Source organism: Falco biarmicus, chromosome 13 (genome assembly GCF_023638135.1).
Source record: "Falco biarmicus isolate bFalBia1 chromosome 13, bFalBia1.pri, whole genome shotgun sequence".
Classification (NCBI taxonomy): Eukaryota; Metazoa; Chordata; class Aves; order Falconiformes; family Falconidae; genus Falco; species Falco biarmicus.
Window position 1 is genome coordinate 17,778,045 of NC_079300.1, and position 27,325 is coordinate 17,805,369.

At 38.2% G+C, this 27,325-nt stretch overlaps 1 protein-coding gene across 2 annotated transcripts; it reads right to left on the reverse strand.

Annotated features, from left to right (window-relative positions):
* Nucleotides 1-27,325, reverse strand: ATP1B3 (ATPase Na+/K+ transporting subunit beta 3). 2 transcript variants are annotated; one of them, XM_056358389.1, is made up of 8 exons: nucleotides 27,023-27,325; nucleotides 18,181-18,309; nucleotides 13,515-13,622; nucleotides 11,772-11,959; nucleotides 11,007-11,057; nucleotides 10,396-10,422; nucleotides 5,649-5,735; nucleotides 1-2,333 (listed from the first exon to the last, which is right to left on the reverse strand). In XM_056358389.1, the coding sequence occupies exons 1-8, from the start codon at nucleotides 27,129-27,131 to the stop codon at nucleotides 2,163-2,165; spliced, it is 870 nt and encodes a 289-aa protein (XP_056214364.1). In that variant the 5' UTR covers nucleotides 27,132-27,325; the 3' UTR covers nucleotides 1-2,162. The 2 variants fall into 2 exon arrangements, with proteins under 2 accessions (XP_056214364.1, XP_056214365.1); XM_056358390.1 differs by lacking the exon at nucleotides 10,396-10,422 and having other exon boundaries at nucleotides 27,023-27,323.

The following is a 27,325-nucleotide window of genomic DNA, read 5'->3' on the forward strand; positions in this document are numbered from 1 at the left end:
TCTAAGGAGAACAGGAGTTTATTGAGTTCTACCTGTCTGAAAAGTGCTGGTGAGGAGTTGCCATTTCATGCTTTGTCTATATAGATAAGTCGAAAGATAAATTGTTGCAAAAATCAGCTCATTTGAAAACTGTTTCTCCAGAACTTCTTACCATTCCTAAGTGAACACAAATATGAATTTTTTTTACATTAAGCTAGTCCTTTTCATTTTCAGATGCAACATCTACACTTTTAAGTTCCCTCATGACCATTAAAATACTTTCAGGCAGTATTAATATACAGAGAAGCAATTAGTCATATCTTCAAGAACTCAGGTATCCCAACTCTAAAAGTGCATGATTTAAAATATTAGTAATTAAATACTTTGAAAGAACATTCTTATTCGGTATTAATGCATGCTATTATTACAGAAGTACCCACTGCATATTGTAGGAACAACAATTTTTCTTTTGGAGACAACAAAAAAGCATGCTGAATTCTATCAGATCAGTATAAATCTATTTTTAATGAGGTTCAAGACACGGTTCAACTCCCATTAAGAGCAGCTTCCTCCAACTGTGCACCAGTGTAACCTTGCACAGGTGTTAATTAAAAAGGTTTTGCACTGATGTGGCTTAGACTGGCCTCAAACATTTTCAAAGCAGGGCATTAAGACTGAATCTTGAGTTTTAGTAATCATTCATCTGATTTATTTAAACAAAATATTAAAAACCACTGTAAGAATTGGGTGTAAAAACATGTTATGTAACAAATTTAGACCTAATTAGCAGAACACATGGGTATTTACACAAATCTTGATTTGCTGTGGTCTTCAATATTGAGAAGACATCAGAATGTGGCCCATGTGCTCAAAAACCACCACGACCAAAACAAACAAATACCCTGGGGATGAGTAATATAAACCCCATGTCAGCACAACTGCAGAACTTATGACCCAATATAATGGGTCAACTTGGTTTAATGTGAGGAGCAGTCTCAAATAAACCAGTCTGCTTGCAGTCATTTGAGCAACTTAACTCAAAATGGATTTTAAGTTCAGCTGCAAGTAATCCACTCCAAGTCATTAGGATACTTCTATAAAGCAGTTGATGACACCAGTTTTCTAAACGGATGATGAGGAAATACAAAGAAAATCCAAGATGAAAGAGAAGACGAAGAGGTGAAACATGTTAAAATGATGCAACGAAACAGAGTGTATAAATTAAACAGGAATGTTTAATCCAGACAATCCTTTCTGGTTTTTCTTTTTTTTTAAACAGAGGTTCTTCAGGGATTTTTTTAATTGGAAAATGAAAGTCTATTCCCACAACAGTGAGGCCATTTTTTCAAGCAGCTCTGTCGTACAACTGTTACCAGGACCCTAAACAATTTAAATTGTTCTATATTGATATTTCTGAACTAAAAAGTTTTAAAATATTGTATAGATTTTATTTGTGCTCCACATATCGCAAGCGATTAACAACACAGAGATTCAATTCCTCAGCTAGAATACCAAACTCTATACCAAGTATTACATGTACACAATACTTGCACAGTGACAAGCACAAGAAAGTACTAGTTGAGCACTTACTTTCAGAAATCCATACCGACTCTTAAAATCCATTTCAATTCTCCCATGCCACCCAGTCTACAATTTCAGGCATCTTCACACAACCAGCCATCCACCCACCCGCTCCCATACACACAATTTACGTTGGAGGTGTTTACTCTTACAAAAAAGTCACTATGTCAATCAGGTACCATTTATTATTTATCCCTATAACTGTGTCAGCATTGAGATATGACAGTTAAACCAGTGTTAAATCAATACAATATTTACATAGCACAGCACATTAAGCTTGAGACACTCACTTGGGGGATAAAACCACATTTTAGAACAGGACAAAGGTCACCATTATTACGTGTTTGAAAACAGCTATTTACAGGTCCCTATGACATAACTATAGTCTGTACACTGTTCCAATGGGGCAGGCAGAAGCAGGATAGGCATTTATTTTGAGGGATTTTAAACATAGGATTTTGGAAGCATATTATTATGCTACCCTGAACGCCATAAACCACCTTTAACATTCTCCAAGGTGGTCTCATATCCTAGAATGGCATGTCCAGCTGATACAAAACAGACAACACAACGTTTACTTTGTGGAGAATTTTTTACTCCAGCTATTCAGTCATCTGAACTTTGAAGGCAATTCGTCCCAGAAACTTGTCACGGTCATCTTCATTTTTTAAATTAGGTGAGCCCAGGATCTTACACTCAATTGCTATTTCTTCTTTGGTACTGTTGGAGTTAATTGCTAGTTGAACAGCCACTAGAGGCTGTAAATAGTGAGCCTAGTAAACAGAAAGATGGGGAAAATATTTGAGAGACCAGAGTAAGTTAGCATTTAAATTAACATTTAATCTGTCAGAACAGTTAAGTAAAAAGCTAATTAAGAACCCAGCTTTTCAAAGCCCAATCTGACTCAAGACTTTTTTTTCCCAAGTTTGATAGTCTGGTATACACTCTTCATACTATTTCTTAACTAATACATTCAACAATTTATATCACAGACAGTATCTTCAATCCAATTCAATTATGACAACTTGAATTCTCTTGTAAAGCGCCTGTGAATTAAGTAGAAACTTTTTCATCACACACTGTTAAAGCAGCATTTCATCCAATATTCATAAAGTAATTTCTATAATTTATTTATATTTTTTGGTCAATACTGCTGACTGCCGATTAAGCAAAATTATTAATTTTCTTGGTAAAAATTCATGTAAGCCAGTGGACTAAATGTGACACTACAGTATTACACCTGGGTCCAATTTTTCTACAAACCTCTACCTGAAACAGCCTCTGAAATTATAGTCTGCCTTCCTATCCATTCCATTGTCTCCTCTACTGGTTTTGGGTTTGGGTTTATTTTTTTAATCTGCTATAGAACTATTTTAGCACAGTTGTGTTTTTTCGCCAAAAGCCTGACTTTACAAAAACTGGTAAACTAGCTTCCCTTCCAAACTATCTATCTCATTTACTTGTTTGGCAACAATCCATTCTAAAATGTGTTATCTGTTTGATAGCTTTACACAGAAATCTTTCCTTGCACATTCTCATAGTATCCTGGTCAATCATATTTGGTGGAACAATTACAATCCTTGACTCCATTCCCTATAATTAAAATAAAAATTTAAGATTGAATGCAGAATTCATTTATATTTTTTGTCAACCCAATATTGTTTCTCAAGTTCAATTCAATTAGGACAACTTGAATTCTCTTGTAAAGTGACTGTGAATTAAGTACAAACTTTTTTCATCACACACTGTTAAAGCAGCATTTCATCCAATATTCATAAATTAAATTCCATAATTTATTTATATTTTTCAGTCAACAATGCTGACTGCTAAGCAAAATTATTTATTTTCTCAATAAAAATTCATATAAGCCAGTGGACTAAATACAACACTACAGTATTACACAAGTTTAATTTTGTGTTAGATTCCCCCCCTCCATTAACTTGAGACTCCCTGACACATTTTTGTTATCTTTAAGCTATCTTCTCTACTTCTCTACCCAAGAAAGCACTACAGAATACTTAAACTCTCAATTACTAAGAAGGATGGCATGGAAACTGATGTGCTAAAATTTTAATTATGAAGTACCAGTAAGAAGTAGATTGAAGTAACTGCTTTCCTTGGATGGCGATTTTACTAGATCAGAAATTCTCCTGTGCTCCTATAAACCTCAAACTGCGAGGGGAAAATGCAGCTAGGCAAGGCACCCTGAAAATTCTCTGGTTCTAAAGGTGATACCACACTTTAAATGCTAGCCGAGTTTTCTAAAAATTGGAAATAAAATTCCTGTGTTTCCTCACAGAAGACTTCTCATTGCCAAGATTTTTCAAATAGGTACACAAATTATTCTGAAGACAGACAATTCTGGAATGGACTTTTACTCAACGTAAAATTTGGGGGGAGGAGAGAAGAGAACCAGCATCCTCATTAAACACTACAGATCATCTGAAAAAGGTACAACATCCCCTAAGGTGATTTGGGCTGAGTAGCAAAAGGCAAATAACTATCTTGGAGCACAAAACTGTAAATGTTAGTATTTATAGCTCCTACCTTAGCACAAGAGCAACAAGATTAGTTGAATCCTCTTAACTCCTTTACAGAATAAAGTAATTCAACAATTCCACACTGATATAATATAAAAATTCTGTTGTATAGCCAAGAAATCAATCCAGTCTTGAGTCCTAGTCAAATACCCCAACCTCTTTACAATTCTTCTTACTGCCTTTTTCAGATACACTCATCTTATGAGAAATGAGCCTCACATAAGCAAGAATCCCTCAAACCACAGCCCCTATCCCACATGATAAAGTGAACATGATAGGACATTGAACCAAAAACTAAAATAAAAAAATAAATATTTTTCAAAAATTAAAGGTTTTTCTTAAGCACCTAAGTCAAACAAGGAATAGCATTGAGTTTTGCCTGATTTCATTACTCTCATGATCTTTCCTTGTGCATCATTACAGTGGCAAGACAGGGATTTTGTCAGGAAAATTCTTCATCCCATCTTTGGTACAAACTACCTCCTGACAATTCAAGGTCTATTGATGCTGTAACATGAAAGCAAATGCTGAAGAAAAACTAAGTCCTTCCTCATTAGGAAAAGCCATGTGAGGATAAAAAAAGGTTATGTGAACTGCTGCAAGTAAATATAGAGTATGCTGGAAAAATAATTGATAAAGGAATAATTTAGTACAAAAATAACTTCAGGAAAATTCAAACACTACTGTGGTATATTATGGATCTAATAGATTTATGTTTAAAAAGTACTTTTATCTTAAATGGTGAACAGTGAAGATGTTTATTAGACTAAATAACTGTCAATTAGAGGCAATATAATTTCGTATTAGATAGAAGGTATGGGTTTTCTATATGTTGTTATCACAAGTTGGTGCAAGAAAATAAAAAATAACTAAATTCAAGTTTGAAAATAAATTGGAATTTTAACTCTATGTATTCTGTGTCCATAAAGTAGTGAGCTTTCAGGATGTTTTAAAACATAAACATTCTTCAATTAAGTAAATAACATTTATGTCACAATATAATGAGGATAAATGGAGCAAGCATAGAAAAACAGATAAGAAAATTTAAAAAAAATAAAATCAATCTATCTGCTACCTTGAAGTGCTTCTTCATAGAACAGAGCAAATAGAAAACATGTGCACAGAGCCACAAAGAAATATAATCAGCAATACCACACTGAATTATAAACTTAATATCCTATACAGAAACCCCAGGGATCAACTATCAGAAACTGTATTGCAATCGAAAGAACCAGTCTACTTCTCCTGCCTTTCTCTTAATTCAAAAAGATTCCAAAAGATATCAGTGACCAAAAAGCATCAGATGCCTTTAACACTGCCAGCATACAGCCTCTTCCTCATTAGGACAATGCCCAGTTTATTTCCTTATGTCTGCTAAAGCATCTCTGTAACCCCATCAAGCACTGTACAATTTCTGCCTATCTAATATTCCTTACGAGTACCTCATTACAAAGTTCAAACCTCAGAATCAATCTGATATTAGTAGTAGTAAATGTAAACACAAACAAGACATTTACAAAATTAAGACCATCATTAAGGCATACTTACATGTAAGCTTTTCCCATAGTATGGAAAGTACATTAAGTCAATCAAGCCTTCAGGAGGAAAATAATTTATCTCAACCATGCCTTCCTCCTGTGATTGGAGATAGCAACAGAATTAAAAGTTAGCATCTGCTTACATAAAAATGAATAGAAAATTAGAATTACAACCCAATGATAAAGTGCAAGCTCCCTAAAAAAAGGCAACTGAGCCACAAACTCTTAGAATAACTTCCAAAATAGATTTTTTTTTTGGCAGTTACATGCTGCACACATCTGCTACAGTAAGGATTATTAACAGTAGTATTTAAATTAGTAATCAAGTCAAGACAGCTTGCCTTCATGTTTCCCTTATGAAAAGGGAAGGGGAGAAGAGGATATTCACTGCAATGAATAATTTAACAACAATCAAAAAGCCCACCATATATATGGTAAAATCCCACGTGTTTACAAGCAAGCCTGTATATTTTGGTGAAGCAAGAGCACATCCATATTTAAGTTAAAGATGAATTTCTGTTTAAAGCCAGGCTTTTAAGCCTATCAAATCTGGAACACTACAACCCTTCACAAAGAACCACAGCCCACTCCCTGCAGTGGTGTACTATTCCTAACATTTGTTCAGCCGGCCTTGGAATACAGGCGACCTAAAAGGAAACCCAGGTTTAAAATGGTGGTTACTAGAGTTTCTGTGTGTCAGCACCACCTTAGAGGAACAAACATGCCTTATCACTAGACTGTCCCTCATAATCCGAAATCTTGTAATAAGAAGCAGCTACCTACAAAGTTGCTGCCTAATTTCTGACTAGGAGCCACCCAATCTGTAAGATATACAAAATAGGAATATATGATTGAGCTGTCCCAGACAGGCTATCAGCACAGCCGTACACAGACACAACTCCCTGTATACAATATTCCTCAGGACTGTGTGTGCTGGCAGGATGTCAAACTACCGCAAGTTCAAACCACTAGGAAATGCCCACATCTAATGCGACTTTCTATAATAAGGTAAGCACATTTCCGTGATAAAGGGAAATGCCACTAAAACACACACCCAACCCCACTGCTAAATGTATCTTGGGAACATCGCTGCTTGTTCCGTGTAATTCACAAGTTCAAAGTGTGTTAGTAACTTTCATTGTTTTTTTCTACACTACCATATACAACAGCTGCAATTTTAAAAGGATACACTACACAGTTCAGAAGAGGAGTGCAGTAATAGAACTAAGCAAAAGAGGAACAGAAAGATCAAAAAACAGTAGAGAGTAAAACTACAGCTTAAGAATACCTTCTCCTCACCTCCTCAAAAGAACATACAGCATGTTGTTTAGGATATGGCCACATTCTCGTCCCTTTGCAATTCCTCAATACATATTTATCAAGTATTTTGGACCTTAAGCTAGGAAATATAATTACTAAGTAGAAATGTGTTGCTTTTCACCATTATTTTATTTAAAGCTCATGCAGCTGAAAATACCCACTTTTCAAATACATTCCTGAAATAATGGTTAAAAAAGTCAGAATACAGAGTAACATAAGAAAGATAAATAGGAGTAGAGCTTTCTGGAGCAGCTCAACATAAGGCACGCATGCAGTCATAAATATATATGCGTTAGGCTATCTATGCAATAGCAAGAGGTTCTGGGACATGCAACTGCGTGTCTCATGCAACTGCTGTGGGGTTTGGGGTTCTCTTAATCATTTAATCCTAATTAATACCTCTACACAATTTTAAAAAAACAAAACCAACTGCTAAACAAGCTGCATTTGCTGAAAAGCTTCAAGAAACAGTCCATTAATGAATGTCACTTTTTCTGCTTACCATTTACAATTTCCACAAAAGAACTGCAGGCAGTCAGCAAATCTAAGAGTCAGACCAGTTACCTGTACGGATAGACTTCCACCTCACTTACTGGGTGTTTATTAAGACTGCGTCTTAGAAAGAATAGTTTTGCAGATGTTAAAATAATGTACAATGACCCAAGGAAAGAACTTGGGCAAGAATGGTCTGTAACCATTTGAGAAGAACAAAGGGTATCATTGCACAAGATAAAGAGCAATATCCATTAGTAGAAACTGTAAAATATCTAAGATTTCTGTCAAAAAAAAAGCAAGGTAACTCAGATGCTGAGTATGCTGACAACAGCAAGGCACAGTGTCATTCATTCTGCCATTCTTCAGTCTTGTAAACTAGAAAGTGATACTGAATGCAAAGTCAAGATACCATAGGAAAAATGCAGGGAGAAAAAGAAGAACTGTCTCACAGGAGAATGCTTGAAGAACACAAATGATGTTTCAGGTGGCAAAGACTGGCAGGATGCGCTGACAGAAGCTGTTAACCTTATTTTGTATTTGAGAGATCTGGCCCCTTCATTAAAAAAAAAAAATAATCCATTCAAAAGTCAGATTGTGTTAAGTCTGGGCAGACACTTGGACAAACTGCTCTCAATATATGTAAAACTAACTATAAAGAACAAGAAATACTTAAAAACACAGATGAAGGGGAAAGAAAAATTCATAAACAACAAATCTACAGGTTGAAAAAAAGTCTTCTCAAAAAGAACGTGATAGTAGGATTTCCAGTCTGCTCAATTAATCCATCTTTGTCACTCAGATATTAAAATAAATTTAAAATCACTAGTAAATTGCATTTGCGCTATGAACTGCACAAATATGTTTCTATTAAGCTAATACCCAGAACGGGGTTTATTTTCAGAAATGTGTGTCATCTGGATTAAACTTGGGAGTACACCCTGAAATTCTTTTAATCCACATTTGCTGACAGCAACAAGGAAGGAAATAAAAACCCAACACCCAACACACCGCAACAGAGTGCATCGGTTACCCCAACACACCGCAACAGAGTGCATCGGTTACTTAACGACTAGGTGAACATCCTGAATAAGAGAAACAATAGAGAAGTACAGATGACCACTGCACTTCAGCTTCTGTTATGAGCCAGCATTTAGGGAACATTCAGATACAGTGGCATACGGAATGCAATTATAAATTCATTTTCAAAAATGCACAAAACCCTATTGGCTATCCTTTTCCATCTCTGCAGGATGGAGTCAATGAAACTCCATCTCATTGATGAGACTCATCTCACTGACCATCAATCAAGAGGGTCACAATTCACATTCTTGCACCAATAAGATCCAGACGAGCCACAAGGTATTATTTTGAGGTAAGCATTCACCTTACCCACTACATAAGAGGAAGAGACCATCACACAGCACTCCTACCCTAAAGACTCACAGAAATAAAACTGGAACTGGAAACAAGGCCTCATAAGCTGATGTGAAGAACAGCGTAATCCCTGAAGCTTAGGGTTTCAATAAGCAAGGGGCATGGCAGAAAGAAGGACTTCTGTAAAAATGAAGCATAGGCAAAGGAGAAAATGAAAGTTGTTGATGCAGCTTTCTATGTGGTCTACAGAGAAGGCTGAATTGTAACCAATACTTAAGCTTTCATAAGCAGGTAAATTGCGATGAGTTAAAGTGAGAATAAGATAAAACAGATGCAAATTGAAAAAGCCTGAGAAGTATCTTCCCTGGTAGTCACTAAAGAACTAATAAGATTAATAATCTTAGAATTTAAAAACACCACACTTGCATAGATCAGAGACATTCTAACTGGATACGGTAAAAGCAGTACTTCATAATTAAAGAAAGCGAACACAAGAAAATACGTACCATAGCACACAATACAATTTATTTGCAAGTATCTCAAAGGGTAAAAAATATAGCAAAAAAAAGAAGTGTACCATGATTAACAAGTTGTTATTAAACTTGCTCTTTCGCTAATGAAATCAGCTAAGAGAGTAAGAAAAAGCATCATCTATGATTTGCTTAGCATCGTTTTTATCATCGTCTCATGCAGCATCCACATAAGAAAGCTGAAGAAATATAATAATCATAAAACAGGGCTACCATCAATATTTTATAAATCATTTGAACATTAGTTCTTGACACATCACAAGGAACTTCAGGTGGAAATGGACTGTCCTGGACTTTATTTAGTGTTTTCAAGAAAGACTTGTGAGATGTAAAAGTGCATTCGTTGATGGCACCAAGCTGTAAGTAGTTCAAAATACTTCAGAGAACTGGATCGCATTAAAATGACCAAGAAAAATTACAGAGAGAAGCCCAAAAACAGCAACATGAAATTCAAAGCACTGAACTTCAAGAAAGCACATCTACAAATACAGACTGGGAAATAACCAAAAGAAAGATCTAAATAGTAGAATGATTAAAGTAAAGACTCAGTGTACTACAAATGGCAAATTCACCCTGAGAGACATTATTACTTCCAGTGTGATGACAGAGGGAAAAATTCTGTCATTAACAATACCTCAGCTAGAGGCAAACTTCTGTCCAGTTTGGGATACCACATTACAAAAAACGATAAAGTAGAGAAGTCAAAGAAAAGTACTAGTAAAAGTAGAAGGAACTTAATTGCTTTCTTCTAAATAAACAAATAATTCCTCCAAAAGAACAATGTTTTTTAAGAACGGACACAAAGAATGAGTCTCAAATAAGAGAAGGAATCACCTTTACTTGCAGCAGACTATCATGGAAAGATAAAACTTTCAAAGACTCCACAAAAAACAAGTATTAAAATTTATGCCTATCACAGGTATCTAGGATGAAGGCAGGAATACTTGTCTCATTAATTGCTGAAATTTCCCAGCCTACATTTTTATCAGGCACCTCAAGCTAAAAGCCATGACTCCCTTGCTCAAGCTACTAACTTACCAAGGCTTTCACTGCTCCCCAAGCAGTCTAGGAAAAATATGCAGAAGCCAAGATAATTATTACAATTGCTACAAAACATTGTGTGTAAATCCACTGTTACACAACAAATATGCATAGATTAGCCACTATTTTAAGTAGTTTATACTTGATTTAAAGGCAACTTTTACTTGAACAGCAGTATTAGTTTCCACACTGTGTCTTACCCATCATTTATAAAATTGCCTAAAGGTGCACTTGCAGCATGGAGAAAAAAAAATGAAAATATAGGTTATGAAATGGGAAAACAAAAACACAACTCACAATAAATAAGTAAAATAAATAAGACCACAACTAACATGTATGCATTTCCCTCAACTCTAAAGCATGTCAGGTAGCTCAAATAGATCTAAGGATGAAAGAACATTAAAAAAAAGTGTTTCTCTAAGTACACTGAAGAAATTAAAGACACTGAAACTAAACTAGACATAGAGTAAGATGAAAACAAGAAAAAAGTACAAAGTCTAACAAGAAAGGAAGAGTGAAATAAATGTTTTGACACAGTATATTACTTCACTTCTCATCCTAATCACAAGAAAAATTAACCACACTTATTTCTTACATTCAGAACTGACCTTAGATGTACAGTGTATACGTGGTTCTCCTTCAGGCTTTAATCCAATTATCTAAAGGAGAGAAAGTTAAAATATTTATAGACTTTCTCCCCCTCTCCTGTTTTACAGACTGAATTTGAACTTTTCCCCCACTTAACATGACAGGGTTCATACAAGGACCAAATCCATCTAGTGTCATTTCATATGAAGCAAAATTTTAGACTAGGACTAAGATTTAAAGCATGGTTCAGTTAAAGCTCCAAGTTACAGCAGCCACAGAAAGGACTATTTCCTTATTTTACATTCAGCATGTAACATGAATGGCTCAAACCAGCTAGCAGTTCAGGTAAAGTATAATGTCACTGAAAAGTCAAATACTTACTCAGTAAAGTTTTCATCACCTTATACAGTTCAGGAGTTACAGAATGCATTACAGTCTAATTACATTTCCAGAGCACAGACATGAGGTAGAACACACTTTACCTGCACAGTGGTTTAGAATACATTACAGAGAGCAGGAAGCACAAAACCAAGGGTTTTAAGATATTTTGATGCAAGTAATCAAAGCCAATACTTGTAAGTATTAGAATGCTCAAAAAGCTCACTTCATTGTACTCTCTGAAACACATGAATTGCTAGATGTTTCAGCAAGTTACGCTATTCCAGAAATGCTAACATCTTGAGAAACAAGCTGAACATGTATTTTAGTCCTTTTCTACAATCATTTTTTGAACAGTGGTAGTTGGAGCACTTACATGAAGAACTAAAAAACAAGTAGACACTTACTCTGTTCATTTTCACAAGCACACAGGGAGTTCCTTTAGAATAGCCAAAAGTCTTATCTTCCTTTCCAGAGCATTGTCCAAGCTCAGAGAGGTTAAATCGACATGCCTTTTTAACAGCAACATCATTCTGATCAAAAATCCTTCCTGGCGTACAGTTTATGTTTTGGGATTGCTTTGAATCATCATAAGCTATAAAACAGAAATAGCTTGTAAATCAATGGTATAAAGCATGCAAGTAGCCAAAAACTGCAGAAGCCTATATAAACATTTTATAGTTGTTACTTGTCTAGGAGTTTTCTCAAAAGACTATTTGCAGAGCCCTATGTCTCTTATATCCATCTTAACAAACACTTTCAAAGCCTACCAAGAAGTGGCACTGTACCTGACAGAATAAAGAGTATTACAAAACAAACAATGCTATCCTGCTTTTCAAATCGTATCAATAATCACAAATTCATTAATTTCTGTACATAAACTAATTCTAAACCAAGCATGGATTCTAAACTAATAATGAATTAATAGATAAACAACCAAATTTTTACGTGGCAACTGAACTAGTTTTCCCTCTGCACATGTTTCTTTTATAAATGCACAGGAAAACCTCAAGTATTTCAGTGACTAATATTAAATTGCCTCTACATTTACATGAGGTAGCGTAGCTGATGTTACACTAACATGCCAAGTTGCTTCACAAGTACACAGTTCACATTGTCACAAACACTCACCTATTCACATTTAACATGTCTTGTGGCTTTGTTCCCCTCCCTTACACCCTGTCCCCAGCTAAGCATAAACAAAGTAAAATGGAAAAAGGGAAAGTTCATCCTCAATGCTAGAGTCCAAAACCCACTGAACTGCAGGAGAGGCAGCTAATCATGGAATGCAGCATTCCTCCCGGGAACCCTTGGCAGAGCTCTGAAAGAAAAACCTACCTATAGAAGCTTTTGGTAGGCACCAAAACTACGAATCCAGATAGATTCAAGTATAGCTTGTGTTAGCTAACAAAGCAACTCATGGACACAAGTGAGATCTTACAGCACGTCCTTGATTCTGACTTACCGCTTTCTGGGGGTTAAACTTAGCGATACTCAACATTGATTTCTGTATTACTAGTTTAAGTGTACATACAGGCACGTATATACAACAATGTGTGACTTAAACTAGTGATTTTGCCATCCTTCAGTCTTGTCCTGTTACCTTTTCTCCATGTTCTAAATTCAATGCTTTCATATTTCTGCCTGTAAATACTGCGTATCAGGGTGAAAATGAATAAACTGCAGTTAATTTAATCTTTGTGTGCCTCATTTTCTAAGCAGACAAACACTCAAGTTCTAAAGGATTCTCACTCAATTACCAAGCCATTTAAATGAAGTCAGATCAGTTAAGCCTTGATAAACTTTGCCTCCAAACACATGACCTATGTAATTTCACACTAAATTCTTTTGGCAATGTCATTTCTGCATCTGGTAGTATTTAAACAACCATGTCACCAAAATACTGGACTAGGATCCAAAACTCTCCTTTATGTACTCCACTATTCCTCTTGCTCAGGCTCCCTGTCAAATATAGGTACTGATATCTAACTTCTTCTGTAAATTATATACTTTAACAACACATGTTTAGAGTAAGCCTGAACTTGAATCAGTCTTCATTAGCAGTTGGTAACTACAAGCGAAAAAGGAAACTAATGTACTCAACAGTAAGACTCCTGAATTACTTGGGCAGTTGTAAATAACTTACGTACATTCAAGGAATTTTCTAAGCGTAGAAACATACTCTGAATATGACTGGCCGTCACTCTTGTTAAAGTAAAATTCCAGTGCAGTGTCTGGCTTTGGTGAAATCATAAGTCCTTAAAAAGAAAAAGCGCAAGTAAAGAACTAAACAATTTCTCTTCCCTACACCACTCTAACCTACTCAAAAATCACATCCATAAATTGGAAAATACCTATCTGTAAAGAAACATCGATGTTACCCCTAATATTCCACAGTACTGCAAGGTAGTTTGTGTTTAAAGCCAGTTATCAAAATCAACATTACATGAATTTATACTTAAATTCAGTCCAATGTACAACAGCAATTCACAAACCAAACCCAAGTGATTAGAAGTAGCAAAATCAGCAACTTAATCACTTTCAATCAAAGAGTTTTACTGATTCACTTCCCACTTCCCATATTCAGCAAATTAAACTTAAAAAAAATTGAAAGGATACCCAAAACCACACCCAGAAAACCTCCAGTTAAAGCGATGCTTCAGAGCTTTAGGCAATACAGAGTGAAGCTATGATTATATTAATCTCATAGAAACCCACAAGAAACAAAGTATTTTTAAAAACTTTATAATGCACAAAGATGGCTTGAAAGATTTCCCAATCGAAACAGACAAGCCAAGTTAGTTGTTAGTCCCTTCCCCTTTCTCCTCAAACAGAAAGTTTAGATGTCGTCTGTTTCACGGAGAATACAAGACGCTTTATGAAATCACTGCACACGCGCCACTCGAAGGGGGCATGCCTTAGTCAGGCTGTGGTCACTACCAACGCTCTCGCGCTGCCTCCCAGGCTGCTAGCAGGGGACAGTGGCACCCGGGGCTCCCCCACCACTGCAGTGGGGGCCTACGGTGGGCTTCTCCGTGCAGCTGCTGGCTGAGGACAGCGGAACGGGAACAGTCTACAGCCAGGGAGCCAGGATCGGCAGGAGACACAAGGACACAGATTACCGAATGCTGAAGTCCAGCTTTGTGTTGAAGGATGAAAAAGGCAGACAGTGACATGGAGTTTGGGCCCTTGAGAGAGGTGAAGAGTCCTTCTTCCCAGGATACGGGCAAAGAGAGGTACAGGGTTAAATCTTAAGGGTTTTTTTGCAGCAGGTGAAAGCAAAAGGCACACTCTCTGCCAATACATACAGCTCCTTACCACCAGGAGCTGTCACTAACACGCATACCTAACGCTAATATTATTCATCACAGCTTCAGTAGCAGATGAAATAGCACTACACCACCAGACACAGCGGAAGAGATTAAATCTGTTCAAAAAGGGGTGTACAATTGACTGCTTTATTCAATATTTATTGACCTCACACTACCTTACAGTAACTCTTATTTAATGTAAATAATCTGAACGGATAAAAACCCTGCCGTCGTGATTAACAGACGAGTGTCCATGCATCTGTCTCTTCAAGTATAGCTGAGAACTGACATTGCAGTTCCACAAAAGAAAAAAAACCTCAAACAACGACAAAAAAACAACCACCTATTTTTTATAAGATCAGTTTTCTTCTAAGTCAGACTATTAAAATGGTTCTATCAATGTCAAATTTGGCATCAGGGAAGAAGTTGCAATTACAGCAGCAACTAATTGTATCAGCTTAGGATAGCATGTAGTTTCCTATCCTTCGGCAAAACCAATTAAAACTACATTTCCAAATGAATAAAATTTAAGCCAGAAAACAAAACTCATTCTCCTAAAAAAAAAAAAAACAAACAACCAAACAGATCTTCTTTATATAAAATAAACATTTAATAACATAAGACTACAGTGAGAAGATCAAGTCAGATAAGCTGTCTTAATGTTGGATTCTAAATACATTACTGTAGTTAATCAATCACAGTAAGCTTTTGGAAAGCATTTATAAAGTGCAATTAAGCAGCCCAGGTCTATAAGGTTTCACTTATAGAAATGACCAAGCTTTTCAGCTGGAGGCAGAAATTATTAGAAATACTTTAAATTGGGAAATAATAAAGATAGATACTAGAGATTTATCACAAACACCTTTTAGATTCTAAAAAAAACCAAATATTATTTAATGGTTTTTTACGCTACCCTTTTTGTAGAATTTCCAATAAATTATAAATCCTCCTTTCTGCATTAGCAGCAGTTAAATTATTTCCAGACAAGCCACAGCAAAATGCCTTAATGACTGACAATCCATATAAAACTACAAATACCATTTTTGACTGCAAATTACTGTGCACCATTACAGTCATCTTCTGGCCTCCACATTGAACTGGGATTCAACAAAACACAAGATAATTAGTAACAGGGCTGAAATATCACCAAAGGGGTTTTACACACTAAGGGGTTTGGGGGGACAAGAGATTGTAATTCTCTATAGAATTATACTGTAAATGAAGGACTTGGATGCTGTTTTTCAAAGTGAATATGACAATGTAACAAAACTGCTCACCAATGAATGAAACAGTAATTTAAAGAGATTCACGGCTTCAGGGGAAATTAAAAAAAAACAACCCTAAGAGGAAAGGACTGCTCCAATTCCAGCAGATCACAGTCTGCCTTGAGACTACTGGTGTAAGCTCTACAGAAAAAGCTATTTGAAGGACTGATGCAAGGACTGAGAGAGATGCAGGATTTGGGCTCTTCTAGAACAGAATTAGCAGCCTCCACACAGGATCACATCTAGGACTGTAACAGAGATTACATTATCCTACAATTCCAAGAGGGATTTAAAAAAAAAGTTTTTTAAATCATCTGGATTTGATTGATACTATTATATCCCAGTGTACAATGCAAGTCAAATATCAATTACAAAATAAATCAACTGTGAGATTTCCAAGTATGTTAAACACAAGAGTAAAACCTTTGACCTACGCCATCCAGGTTTTGTGTGTAGAATTTTTTTTTATAATTTAAAGTTTTACAGCCAGGAACATGACATGTTTCACTGCAAGTGAAAAATGACAGAGTTAAAGAGAAATATTAAAACAGAAATAAGCAATTTTATTAACTTATGAGTAATTAAAACATCATTAATAAAAAAATTAATTCAGAAATGTTAAAGAAATTCTTAAATTAAAAACTAATTGTGGCATACATACTTTTTCAAACAAACGTCCCTTATGACTTATTTCAAAACAAAGGAAAATTAATACCCTAAACTGCAAGAGGCATGAGAAAAAAAAGTCACTCAAGTCCAATCACAGCTCCCCACAGCCTCCATCCACTACCAAGGTTCTGACTACCACAAAGGAGATGGGGAAAAATAGTCAACTAGTCCACCTTCTCTTTTTTTTAATCTTTTTTTCCCCCCTTTTTTCTTTTTTAAACTAAGGAGGTCTTTTTTAATGATTATTATTATTATTTCCAGCATTTAGCCCATTCTTAGCTTGAAAAAACAGTACAAAACCTCAATAATCCCTTATAAGAAGAGGACGCTTGTTGGAGAAGGCCTGAACACCACATCAAAACTAATTCTGTTCAGAATCCAGACACATTTATCACACCGGCCCAACTGCAACTTGCTCTCACAAAGGTTACTGTATCATCACAAGTGTTGAAGAAGCTGCAAGATGCTGGTTAATTTTAAGAGTTTAGAGTCCAAAAAAAGGAAAAGGTATTTTAAAAAATTATGTCATCTACCTTCTACCAAACTATTCATATTGCATAGACGTTTAGTTTTGTTGTGTTTTAGACATAAATTTTGTTTCTAAGCAAAATTATAAAATTGGAGATATCAAATTTTCAGGTGGCCCAATAATTTATATACATGCATATACAAATCAAATACACGTTCTCCAGAAAGAGTAAATAGCAAAAACTAACTTATAAAATAAATTAAAAAAAAAAAAGTAAAAAAAGTAGAGGAAAAAAAAAGGGGTGGGGGCTGGAGAAAAAAAAAAGACAACCATCTTATTATTAACTTTATTTGTACCAGGGTTTTCAGGGGTTTTTTTCTGTCACTTATAGCTCCATGAACCCCGAAGTGGGGCTGGATGGGCATGTACACAAAGGAAGCAGTAGTCCCAGGAAACAGGACACCGCTTTCAGCTTACGTGGCAGCTACACGTAGTGTGCACTTAGCTTCACCATAAAACAGGACACACTCTCTTCAGCAGATCCCTAAATAATAGGTCAACAACCCCTGAAATCCACAGACACTCCATGTCAGTTGAAAGCTATCTAATTCTATAATGAAAACTCTGGAGATGCCTTCCTATCACAGCCCTTACACACTCTTGAGCAGATCACCCCCATAGTACAGCCTTCCTGTACTTTCTTCAACATATCAAATACTAATCACAGCTGGCCTTCCATCTTATCCAAGAGAACTGGTTTATAGTATCTTTAAAGCAATTTGATTAAATTAAAATCCCGCTTTACAACTGCACACTGTGTGGATGTGCAGGTAAAATAGCAGTCTACATATGTAACAAATTCAACTGAGAAGAGCTTAGAGAAAAAAAACAGCAAAAGTTAGCACATACACACAAAAAGCTACTGACTGAATTTGTTATAAACATATATAATTTGCCTCACAGCAAGTTTTATCTTTGAAATCTGTAAGTAATTTAATAATAATCACAGTTTCCCATAGGCAGTTCAGACTTCAAACAAACTCTCAAATGAAACTTAGCTGTTAAACCAGACAAAGGCTTATGAAAAAATAAATACACTTACCTGGACTAGAAATCCGGTCACGATATTTTGGTATATCACTGCTCAGTGTCTGAAGCATAACCCACATTGTGAATGTGAAGAGTGCTGCTAGGAAGCCATAAAATACCAGATAGAATAGTAAGATCAAACCTGTAAAGAAAAAACTAAAATTACTATTTTCATTTCAGCTAATTCCATTACCTATTTTGAAAATCAAAATGGGAAATAAGCAATACAACATCGGGTTTTGGTCACGCGTGTGTCCTCAGTCCCTTGCCACTCCCAATTGTAGTTATAAATCAATATGCCTCTAGAATACATATGTATTGCATAGTGAAGAATAATGCATGCAAAACTATTTTCTTTATACTTTCTGGCTCTTAAAGTTTACAGGGTTTCTTAGCGTCTTCATTTTTAAGAGAAAAGCATTAAAAACCACTCTTGAGCTACACAGGAAAGCTGATAAAGATGATGAAGCAGTCCATTAGAAAAAAAATAGTTTAAGGGAATCATATTTCTCTATCTGGAAAGGGGTTGTAGGGAAGATGAAAGAACTGAGTGAAAAGATAAAATTGTTACACTGGATCCAGAACAGGTAGGGATTGGTGCTTTAATAACGTAGTTGATATTTGAGAGAGCTCCACACAGAGCATTCATTCACACATACGTCCTGTTACAAGAGACTTCAGGTGAAAATGCTTTCTGCTGCGTATTTTTGAAAAAAACCCAAGCCTTCTATTCAAACTTATCACAAGCCTTCACCCAACACATCCACCTGCTTTATCAATCTACCTCTGGGACTCCACAACGTTCCTGGAATTCACCAATTACACAGACATTACTAGCTTCAACTTGACAGTTGCTTAACGAAGAGCTCCTCAAAACCTGACGAAACAGCACCACGGCACCTCTCCATCACTTAGCTGCAACAAGTCTCTGAGTGAGAACACTACTTAGGGAAAGAGCTTGAAAACTTGCTATGATTAAGTGTTTGTATTCCCGCCCCCCCCCCCCCCCTTTTTTTCCTTGTGCATGCACAGACGTCCACTCTGGATACACAGATCAGTCCTTTACTGCAAAGACAAGGTAACAGCCAGACCAAAGTTACTATCTTACTTTAGAGATAAGGACTCAGATCAGCTGCAGAGATTTTCAAAGAACCTTCTGCCCTTTTTCTCACATGCATAAACCCAATATCAAAGCCTTTTAAAATGTGGGGCAGCTCGATTATTTTAGTAACTAAGTTTTCAAACAACATTTTGTATTCTTGCATTATTTGGTTTTTGACCCTGATGGACCCATGTTAATGTCTCTCATTAAAGAAAAAAAAAAAACCCAGCATACTGTTTGCTACATTTCCTTGGGTTTGTTTCCAGAAGTTCTGAGAACATGTACTCATGATTACCATTAGATTATATTTTAAAATCTTGTTTACCTAAGACAGTTCCCAACTAAAGATGAAACATATAAACTACATGGATGGAAGACTTACTAAAAGACATTTAGATTAAACAGATTTTTTTTTTAAATTAATTGAGTATACAAAACTAACCTATAAAAAGAGCATGTTATCCTGTTTTTAAACTGAACACTTGAGACTGAAGGACATGTGCACAGACAACTGTCAAAAACAATGGGAGTTATACATATATTGAAGAATACAAATGCTTGCACAGGTACCAAAACCATACTAATTCAAAAACACAACCAAAGGATAACACAGATTCAATTTTTATAAAATATTCTACCTATAAGGCTGCCATCAGGAAGCCAAAGAGGTATAACTCAGGTCAAGAAAATCACATCAAAACAGTTATGCAATATTCTACCACTGACACTCGCTTATACGAGAGAATCAAGTGCTGTATTTTTCACCCTTCCACAGAAAAGAAAAAATTAAAAGCAAAAATGACTGTACTCCAGGGATATGTGCTGGAAGATGACAGAAGGAAGCCTAACCCCTGGCTCCTGTCCCAGAAAACTATGCCTGCATTTTGCACTGAAATATTTCCTAGTGTGCTACAGCCCCCAGTAATCCATGACTGCTGAAGATGCAAATATTCTATTTAATTCTCCTGAAAGAACTCAGTGTACGTATATTAAAATAATGAGGTGGTTCCCAAATTATCTTTACCATAACATAAGCTCTCTACAGCAACCAGCTGAATGTTAGTGGATTTTGGTTTGGTTTTAGTTTTCAATTTCACATGTTGAGAAAGTTACTTCTTAATCTGCAATAATCTGAAGTGACCAGTTGTTTAAAATACATGTGGGAACCACTGAGATGTAAAATACAATGCAATATATAGAAGTAGCAAAATACGTGAACACAAGAACAAACTCTGTAACGAACAAGACAGCTAGACAGCTATTATAAACTATTTCTAAGGCTATTTAGAAGCTGAAAAGCAAACAGTAGTAATAAAAACAAACAGTAAAAGTCCTAATCAACAAAAGCTATTACAGAAGTTGCATCTGTATTTGGCATACCAGCAATCTGCTTTATCTATAAGCTTACAACTGCTTTAACTGGATCCAAAACAGAACAATGATCTTCTGATTAACAGCCTATGTATTTTGGGTATCACGCACAAAAACAAACAGCCTTACAAAACCTTTGGTCAGCTCTCATTTTGATCCCTACAAGTTAATAGATTATTGAATACACTTTCATCAGACAATTCTAAACTCTAAGTATACTTTCCATCAACTGACCAAGACATTCATCAACCAGTTCCAATGCAACAGAAAAAAAGTTTGACGTGTAAGACAAGACAAGCACCTTCTGTGGCAATTAGCACAAAAGCAAGGAAGGCAGGGAAATCTTTTTCACAGAGCTATTTCAGAACGTACATGTATTTTTATTTCCAATAGATGATGTCTAACTTCACCAGGTAAAATACAAATTTTAAAAAAATCCCTGCCCACTTGTTTACTGCTGATGGGCATGCACTTCTAAGGAGACACGGCCCATAGCACCGCTTTGGGCCAATACCGTGACACCTGAATACTGGTCTTGGACCTCATTTTGAAGCACCCTGAAGAACGGACCCAAGCCTGCTGCAGCTCTCTTTGCTACCTCAGGCTCCCTTGAGGCAATGGTACCTAGCCACCCACCCAGCCTCTCTACTCCAGCAGGGAAGGGGGCTGCTGGGGTCCTCCTCCCCTGCCAAGAGCTGCAGCGGAGTAGAACTGCTACTGGGTAGCCCTCGTGCCCACAGAGGGAACATCAATACTGGGGAAAATGAGAAGGATCCCAATGTCTACAACACTGATTGACTCCGTGGTAAGACTGCAGTGTGAACAGTCACTGTTCACAGAGTCCTTGTCCCCCCCAGGAACGTCATAACTACCAGGGCTGCAGCAGTAACAAGGCCAGACAGTTTCTATTCAGAAGCCCTAAAATCCCACTAACCTCCCCCAGTCCAGGAAAGCATGTGCACACACACACACAGATTCCTCTAAATCTTTATTTTAATATAGCATGTAAATGCATTGCAGAACACTGACCACTGAACTGCCCCATTTATGCTACTTTGCCACATTAAAAAGGAAAAAAACAAAGAACAAAAAACCCCTCTGCAACTTCCAACAGCTCCAAACTGAGTAAGCTTCTCTTTGTGAGCCTATTAGCATTAATTATCCTAAGCTAATCACATTGAACAAGCCATAACCTGTCAAGAAGCTCTGCCAAAATAACTTCACATAACACCGGATTTCTTGTCAGGAAACAAGATGTACCCAAGTAACAGAAGCAAGCTATCCTCCACATTTACTCCAAGGAAAGTACAGCTACCACATCTAACATACAACTCAATTTAATTGTTGCAGAACATCTTGCTACACCAAACCCTTCGAGTCTCTCAGTCTTTGATACTAAAACAATCACACACGAAAAACTGTCATAACCAAAATTCTGCATTACAATTTACCTAGTTGGTTTGTTGGATTTTTTTTGGTGGTTTTTTTTGGTTTGTTTCTGTTTGGGTTTGGGTTTTTTTGTGGTGGTGGTGGTGGTTGTTCTGGTGGGTTTTTTTCTTTTTCTTTTTTTTCAGGCATCACAGTAACAAAAACCCTTCATACCCTAACCACATGGATAGGCAACAGTCAAATCTGGAAAACTGCTACTTTGGAACCAACATGTTGGAGCCATCGCTAGTTGGAGTTCATTTGCAGGGATCAAAACACTTCTCCACTATGAAAATTAGAATTTCTTATTCCAGTAAATGCAAGATATCACATACCTGGCCATCATTTCCTTGATGAATACAAACTTTACACGGTAAAAGTGACAAAAAGCATGTCAATCTGGCATAAACCAGACTGGCAGATCTACCTATATGTAATACATAGGTAGGTATATACAGATACCAATATAAACACTCTCGCACTCGCAACTGACATGGAAGAAACTATTCAACGCTACTTGCAAGAATGAAAATGAAATGCTGCCTTCATGGTTTGATGGATCCCATGCTGCATTAATCCTACCACATGCATGATCATGCTTCAGTATCTTTTAACTAGTGGGATTTAAATACCCAAAGTTATGTTACTAGTAGCTACCACCAATGCCAGCAACATTAAGAAGGGCTTTTGGTCCACCTGCAGATGGTGGATTTCCTTGCCTTAAACTAATGCAACTATACATATTAGATAGTCACTAATCATGTTTCAACTTTATTCCCTACACACCTGAGAATTACTGTTTTCCAAGTTTTGAGGCTGGTGGGAGGAGTGAGAGGAGGAAAGAGGCAAGGAAGACTTCAGGAAGAAATAAAACTTTGGTCCTGTGTTAAGACTTTATTTCACAGTAAGACAGGGCTCCACATACAACATGGCTAAACACTTCAGGAGAATAAAAACTGTCAAGTGCAACACTTGCAAAGAAATCACAAAAGCCAGTGCTTGATGTCATGATTAAGCATTTACAACACAAAAACCCCCCAAGCTCCCACAATACCCTCACTGTACCACCACAGCTTACTGACATGTGCAACAAGAGAAGGCAAGCCTTCACTCTTCAGAGCAATTGGTGTCATGGAAAATAAAATATTCTCCTGATTTCTCAAATATTAATTTCTTATGATAGGCAGTATCATGGAAAAGTTTAGTAAGATTTTGACTGCAGTCATATTCCTGGCTGTGCAGGAATTTTTCCATGAACTGTCCATCTGTCACAACAGAAAGAGAGAGCACTGTGTCTCTCTCCAATTCACAACCTGGACGCGTAAGCGCTCCTACTGCAGTGGCAGACAGCGATGCCAGAATGTAACTAATAGTACACTACCTGTGAAGAAATCTATATCACAACAAAACACTGCTCAATAAACTTAACTTATAAACAACACAGAAGAACCAAGTCAGAAAAACAGTTAAAACTTTGACAGCACCTTATGTCCCAGCAAGAACTCAGTGAAGACAAAACAGAAGCAAAACTGGACCTTCTGTTACAGTGACTGACAAGACTGTACATCCACTGTCGTGGTGGTAAGCTTTCCTAAAAAGAAGGTGTTTAGTTTTGCTGGTGGGGTCTTTTGTGGGGTTTTGTTTGATGTGTTGTTTTTTTTTATTTTCAAGCACATATTTGTGCACTGAAGGATACAGCTAAGCATTCAAAAGAATATTCAGTATCTCTGAATTTCTATGTACTTCAAGACAATGCCACCTCTACCCTGAACTCCTTGACACAACTAACTTTACAGCAAGGCTTAAACAGGCTTAACATGGCACCTAGTGTGACCATAAACCAACTATTGCTAGACTCTGTATTGCCTTCCCCCCCCCCAATTTTTCTGTCACCTCACGTAAAAAGAGTTTACCGTCCATGTTGTCAGATTACATGCACATTTGATCGTGCAGTTAGCGTCCCATTACAATACTTTCATGATGACCTCACTCTGTTCTTGCTATGACTCTAGGCAGGCACAGCACCTTGCCATTACAGGCAGAGCCAGATGCTAATCCTCATTTTACTTACAAGGAAGGCCCCACATGGCAGTTTTCCAAGTTCTCCTTTCTTTGCCCTACCTGACTAAACCCCATGTGGAACCCCAGCACCAATCCTCCCCTTCCCATCATCTCCACAAGGACTCTCAGCACCCTCTATACTTTGTTGCTGAGAACACCACCCACTCATGTCATCAACAGTTCTTACCAGTATTTTCTGTCTCTTCAATATGACAAATGATTATAGCAGATAATAAAAATATGAGCGTTTTGGTAGGCGTTTTTTGGTTAGATTTGGATACTGCTTTGTGAAAGATTCAAACTGAATCATCCCTCAAGTCTGTAAAAAGTACAGTAAAAATCTCTCATTTTTAACAGCAAGAAACAGGTTTTTTACCAAACTGTAAAAGGCAAACTCTTTACCAAACTCTAAAAGGCAACATACCTCTGTTACATGACAAATTAGTATAGGAGCTGCATGTGTTTGATATTTTCAACAAATCCTGGTGTAGAAATGGCAGAGAAAGATGAGTACTCCAGTGCCATAGCACTCAGATTCACAGAGAATCACTGCCTTGCGGTTAATTTTCATGAGCCCCCAGGACTGTGTTAGACTAGGGCAAAATGCTAGGGCAAAATACTGTGAAAATTATTTAACAGTTTCTCCATTGCTTCTGTCTTATTTCTGTGAGGAAATTGTTTTGAGACAAGAGAAATATGCACAGAAGAATCAGAGCCAACTGAATTCTTATAATGCTGCCCCTGGAGACACCACAGCCCAGCCGACTGGCAACCAGAGCCCTCCTCTCCTACCTCCCTGCCTTTCAGAGGGTAGGCTGGCAATAGAAAAGGAACAACAGTCAGTGAGACTGCTCTAAGCTCGCATCAGTTCGGCCAGGGCAGAAGTGGGACCAAACCTCGCATATTCTTCTATGCCAACAGAGCCACTCAATTAGTGTTCTGCAATTAAAAAATAAAAACCAAACAGAAAGCCACACATCACCTCCCAGAATAGTCAAAGACTATCGTTTACTTTATACATATAATAAGCACAATATGTTAATCACAAAATACCAGGACAAATAAATGTGGGGAAAATAATACACTGACAATTTATAGTGTTGCTGAACAAGTCACTTCTTTAATGTCCAGGCTAAGGAAAAGGTACATAGCATTAACCAGATACCAATCACCCAAACCATTTAAGAAAACTTATTACAGTAAGTAAAATTACTCAAACTACTATCTAAGCCTACACATACCTTCTCAATATGGAAAAACATCTTTTATCAAGGGAGCTGGCCGTGGAAACTCTATTACCAACTTAAGTCCTATCAATTTCGAGTGTTATCTATTGGCCTTGGACTAGCACAGACTAGTAACATTGTGACTTCTACTAGATAGCTTTAAACCCAGAAGGTTGTTTCAACTTCACTTTTTAAAAAAAGTTACAAGCTATTTCTAACGTGCCCACAGTCCTTGCGCTCGTCAGATTCACGACACAGATTTCTGCAATCCACACACCCATCCACCCAGCCCACACACTTGAGGAAACCTGCCCGTACAGAAAAGATCACTAGACGACAGCATAGTGGAAATTTCCTCTCCTTTGCTATTCAACTGGCAGAGCAGCTCGCAAGCTCTTATTTCCATCTGAATGGAGGAGAACTCATGTCAGTGCTAGGGCCCTCTCTTGATAGACAGGAGACATTGGCACCGCGAAGAAAGTGCACCCCATGCATGGTCTGCTTAAGGCTCCTCCTCAGTATTTCAACATTAGTATTCATTGAGATTGTGTCAAGGCCAAGGATGTATTGGCCTGTTCCTTCACGCCATGCTGAGATTCTTGTTGGTTTTGTAAGCACAACTATTAAGTATCCCAACTACATCCAAGTTTTGGGAGGAGACACGGCGTTTTCTGAAGTCAATAAATATGTCCCGTGAGGACTGAAGAAACATCCTAATATTAAGCATTTATACAACTGTTTAATATGAGAAAACATACTGAGAAAATCCAAATATTTTTATTGGAAGCAACGAGATTATGATAGCATGGTTTCCAGCTCAGAGGAAAGCAATGGGAAGACTACCTGAAAACAGGAAAACAAACACTGCCTTCACAAGCTTGACTTGAGAGCTCTCATTTAAAAGCTTCGCGTAAGAAAAATAAAGGGCCCGGAAGCCTTACGCTGGAATAAATTTAGCACAATGACGCACAACGGCACACAGCAATCGTTCTTTTGTGGGCCATCTGGAACCGGGGCTCGTAAACTTTTGGTTTGGCTTGTTTTTTTGGTGGGTTTTGGGTTGGTTTTTTTGCTTTCCCCCTCTGATCCGCAGCTACCGTCTAGAAGTACAAAGGCAACGGGCGCTCATTCATTCTGGGTTTCCTGCGGTGCTGGGGAGCGGGGGGGGGGGGGGGGGGGGCACGAAGCGGACGGGATGCAGAGCTGCACCGATACGCACGAGGCTGCCACCGACGGGGGGCGATGGGCGCGGGGTGCGGGGGCGGCCCCACACCTCGGCGGCCCGTCAGAGCCGCACGGCGGCGGCCCCCGGAGCCCCCCCGCCGCCCCCCCGCGGACCGGGCGGAGGAGGAGCCTGCGGGCCCGCTCTGCTGCATTTGCGTACTGAGGCGGGAGAGTGAGTCAGCTCGGGACGCGCTCCCAGAAACTCCTCTTCCTCCCCCGACCCCCACCTGCCCCGGGAGGCGCCCCCACGCCCCGCCGTCACGGCCGGCGCTATTTTTAGCCCGGCGGCGGTTGTAACGGTTACCGGGGCGCGCGCGCCGCGGCCTCGCGGGCCGCCTCACCTGGCAGCCGCGGTCCCGCGCCCCCGCCAGGGCCCCCCCCCGCCGCTCCCGGGGCGCCTCACCGGCCCCCCCCCCCCAGCCCAGGCCCGCGGCAGCCCTTACCCCAGCTCTTCGCCGTGCGCCCCAGGAACTCGCCGCTGTTGGGGTTGTAGACGAACTGCCGCCACTCGGCCATGCTCTGGCGGAAGGGCTTCTTCGTTTCCTTGGTCATGGCGAAGCGAGAAGCGGCTGCGTCGCGCACCCCGGCGGCCGAGCCTCCCAGGCAGAGAAAGCCGCAGCGAGCGCCCGCTCCCAAGCGCTAAGTAACTGCCGCCGCGGCGCCCGGCGGGAGAGCGGGCGGGGGCCCAGTCACGCAGGGACCTTCCCTCTCCCTCCCCACCTCCGCGCCGAGGCGGGACTCGCCGC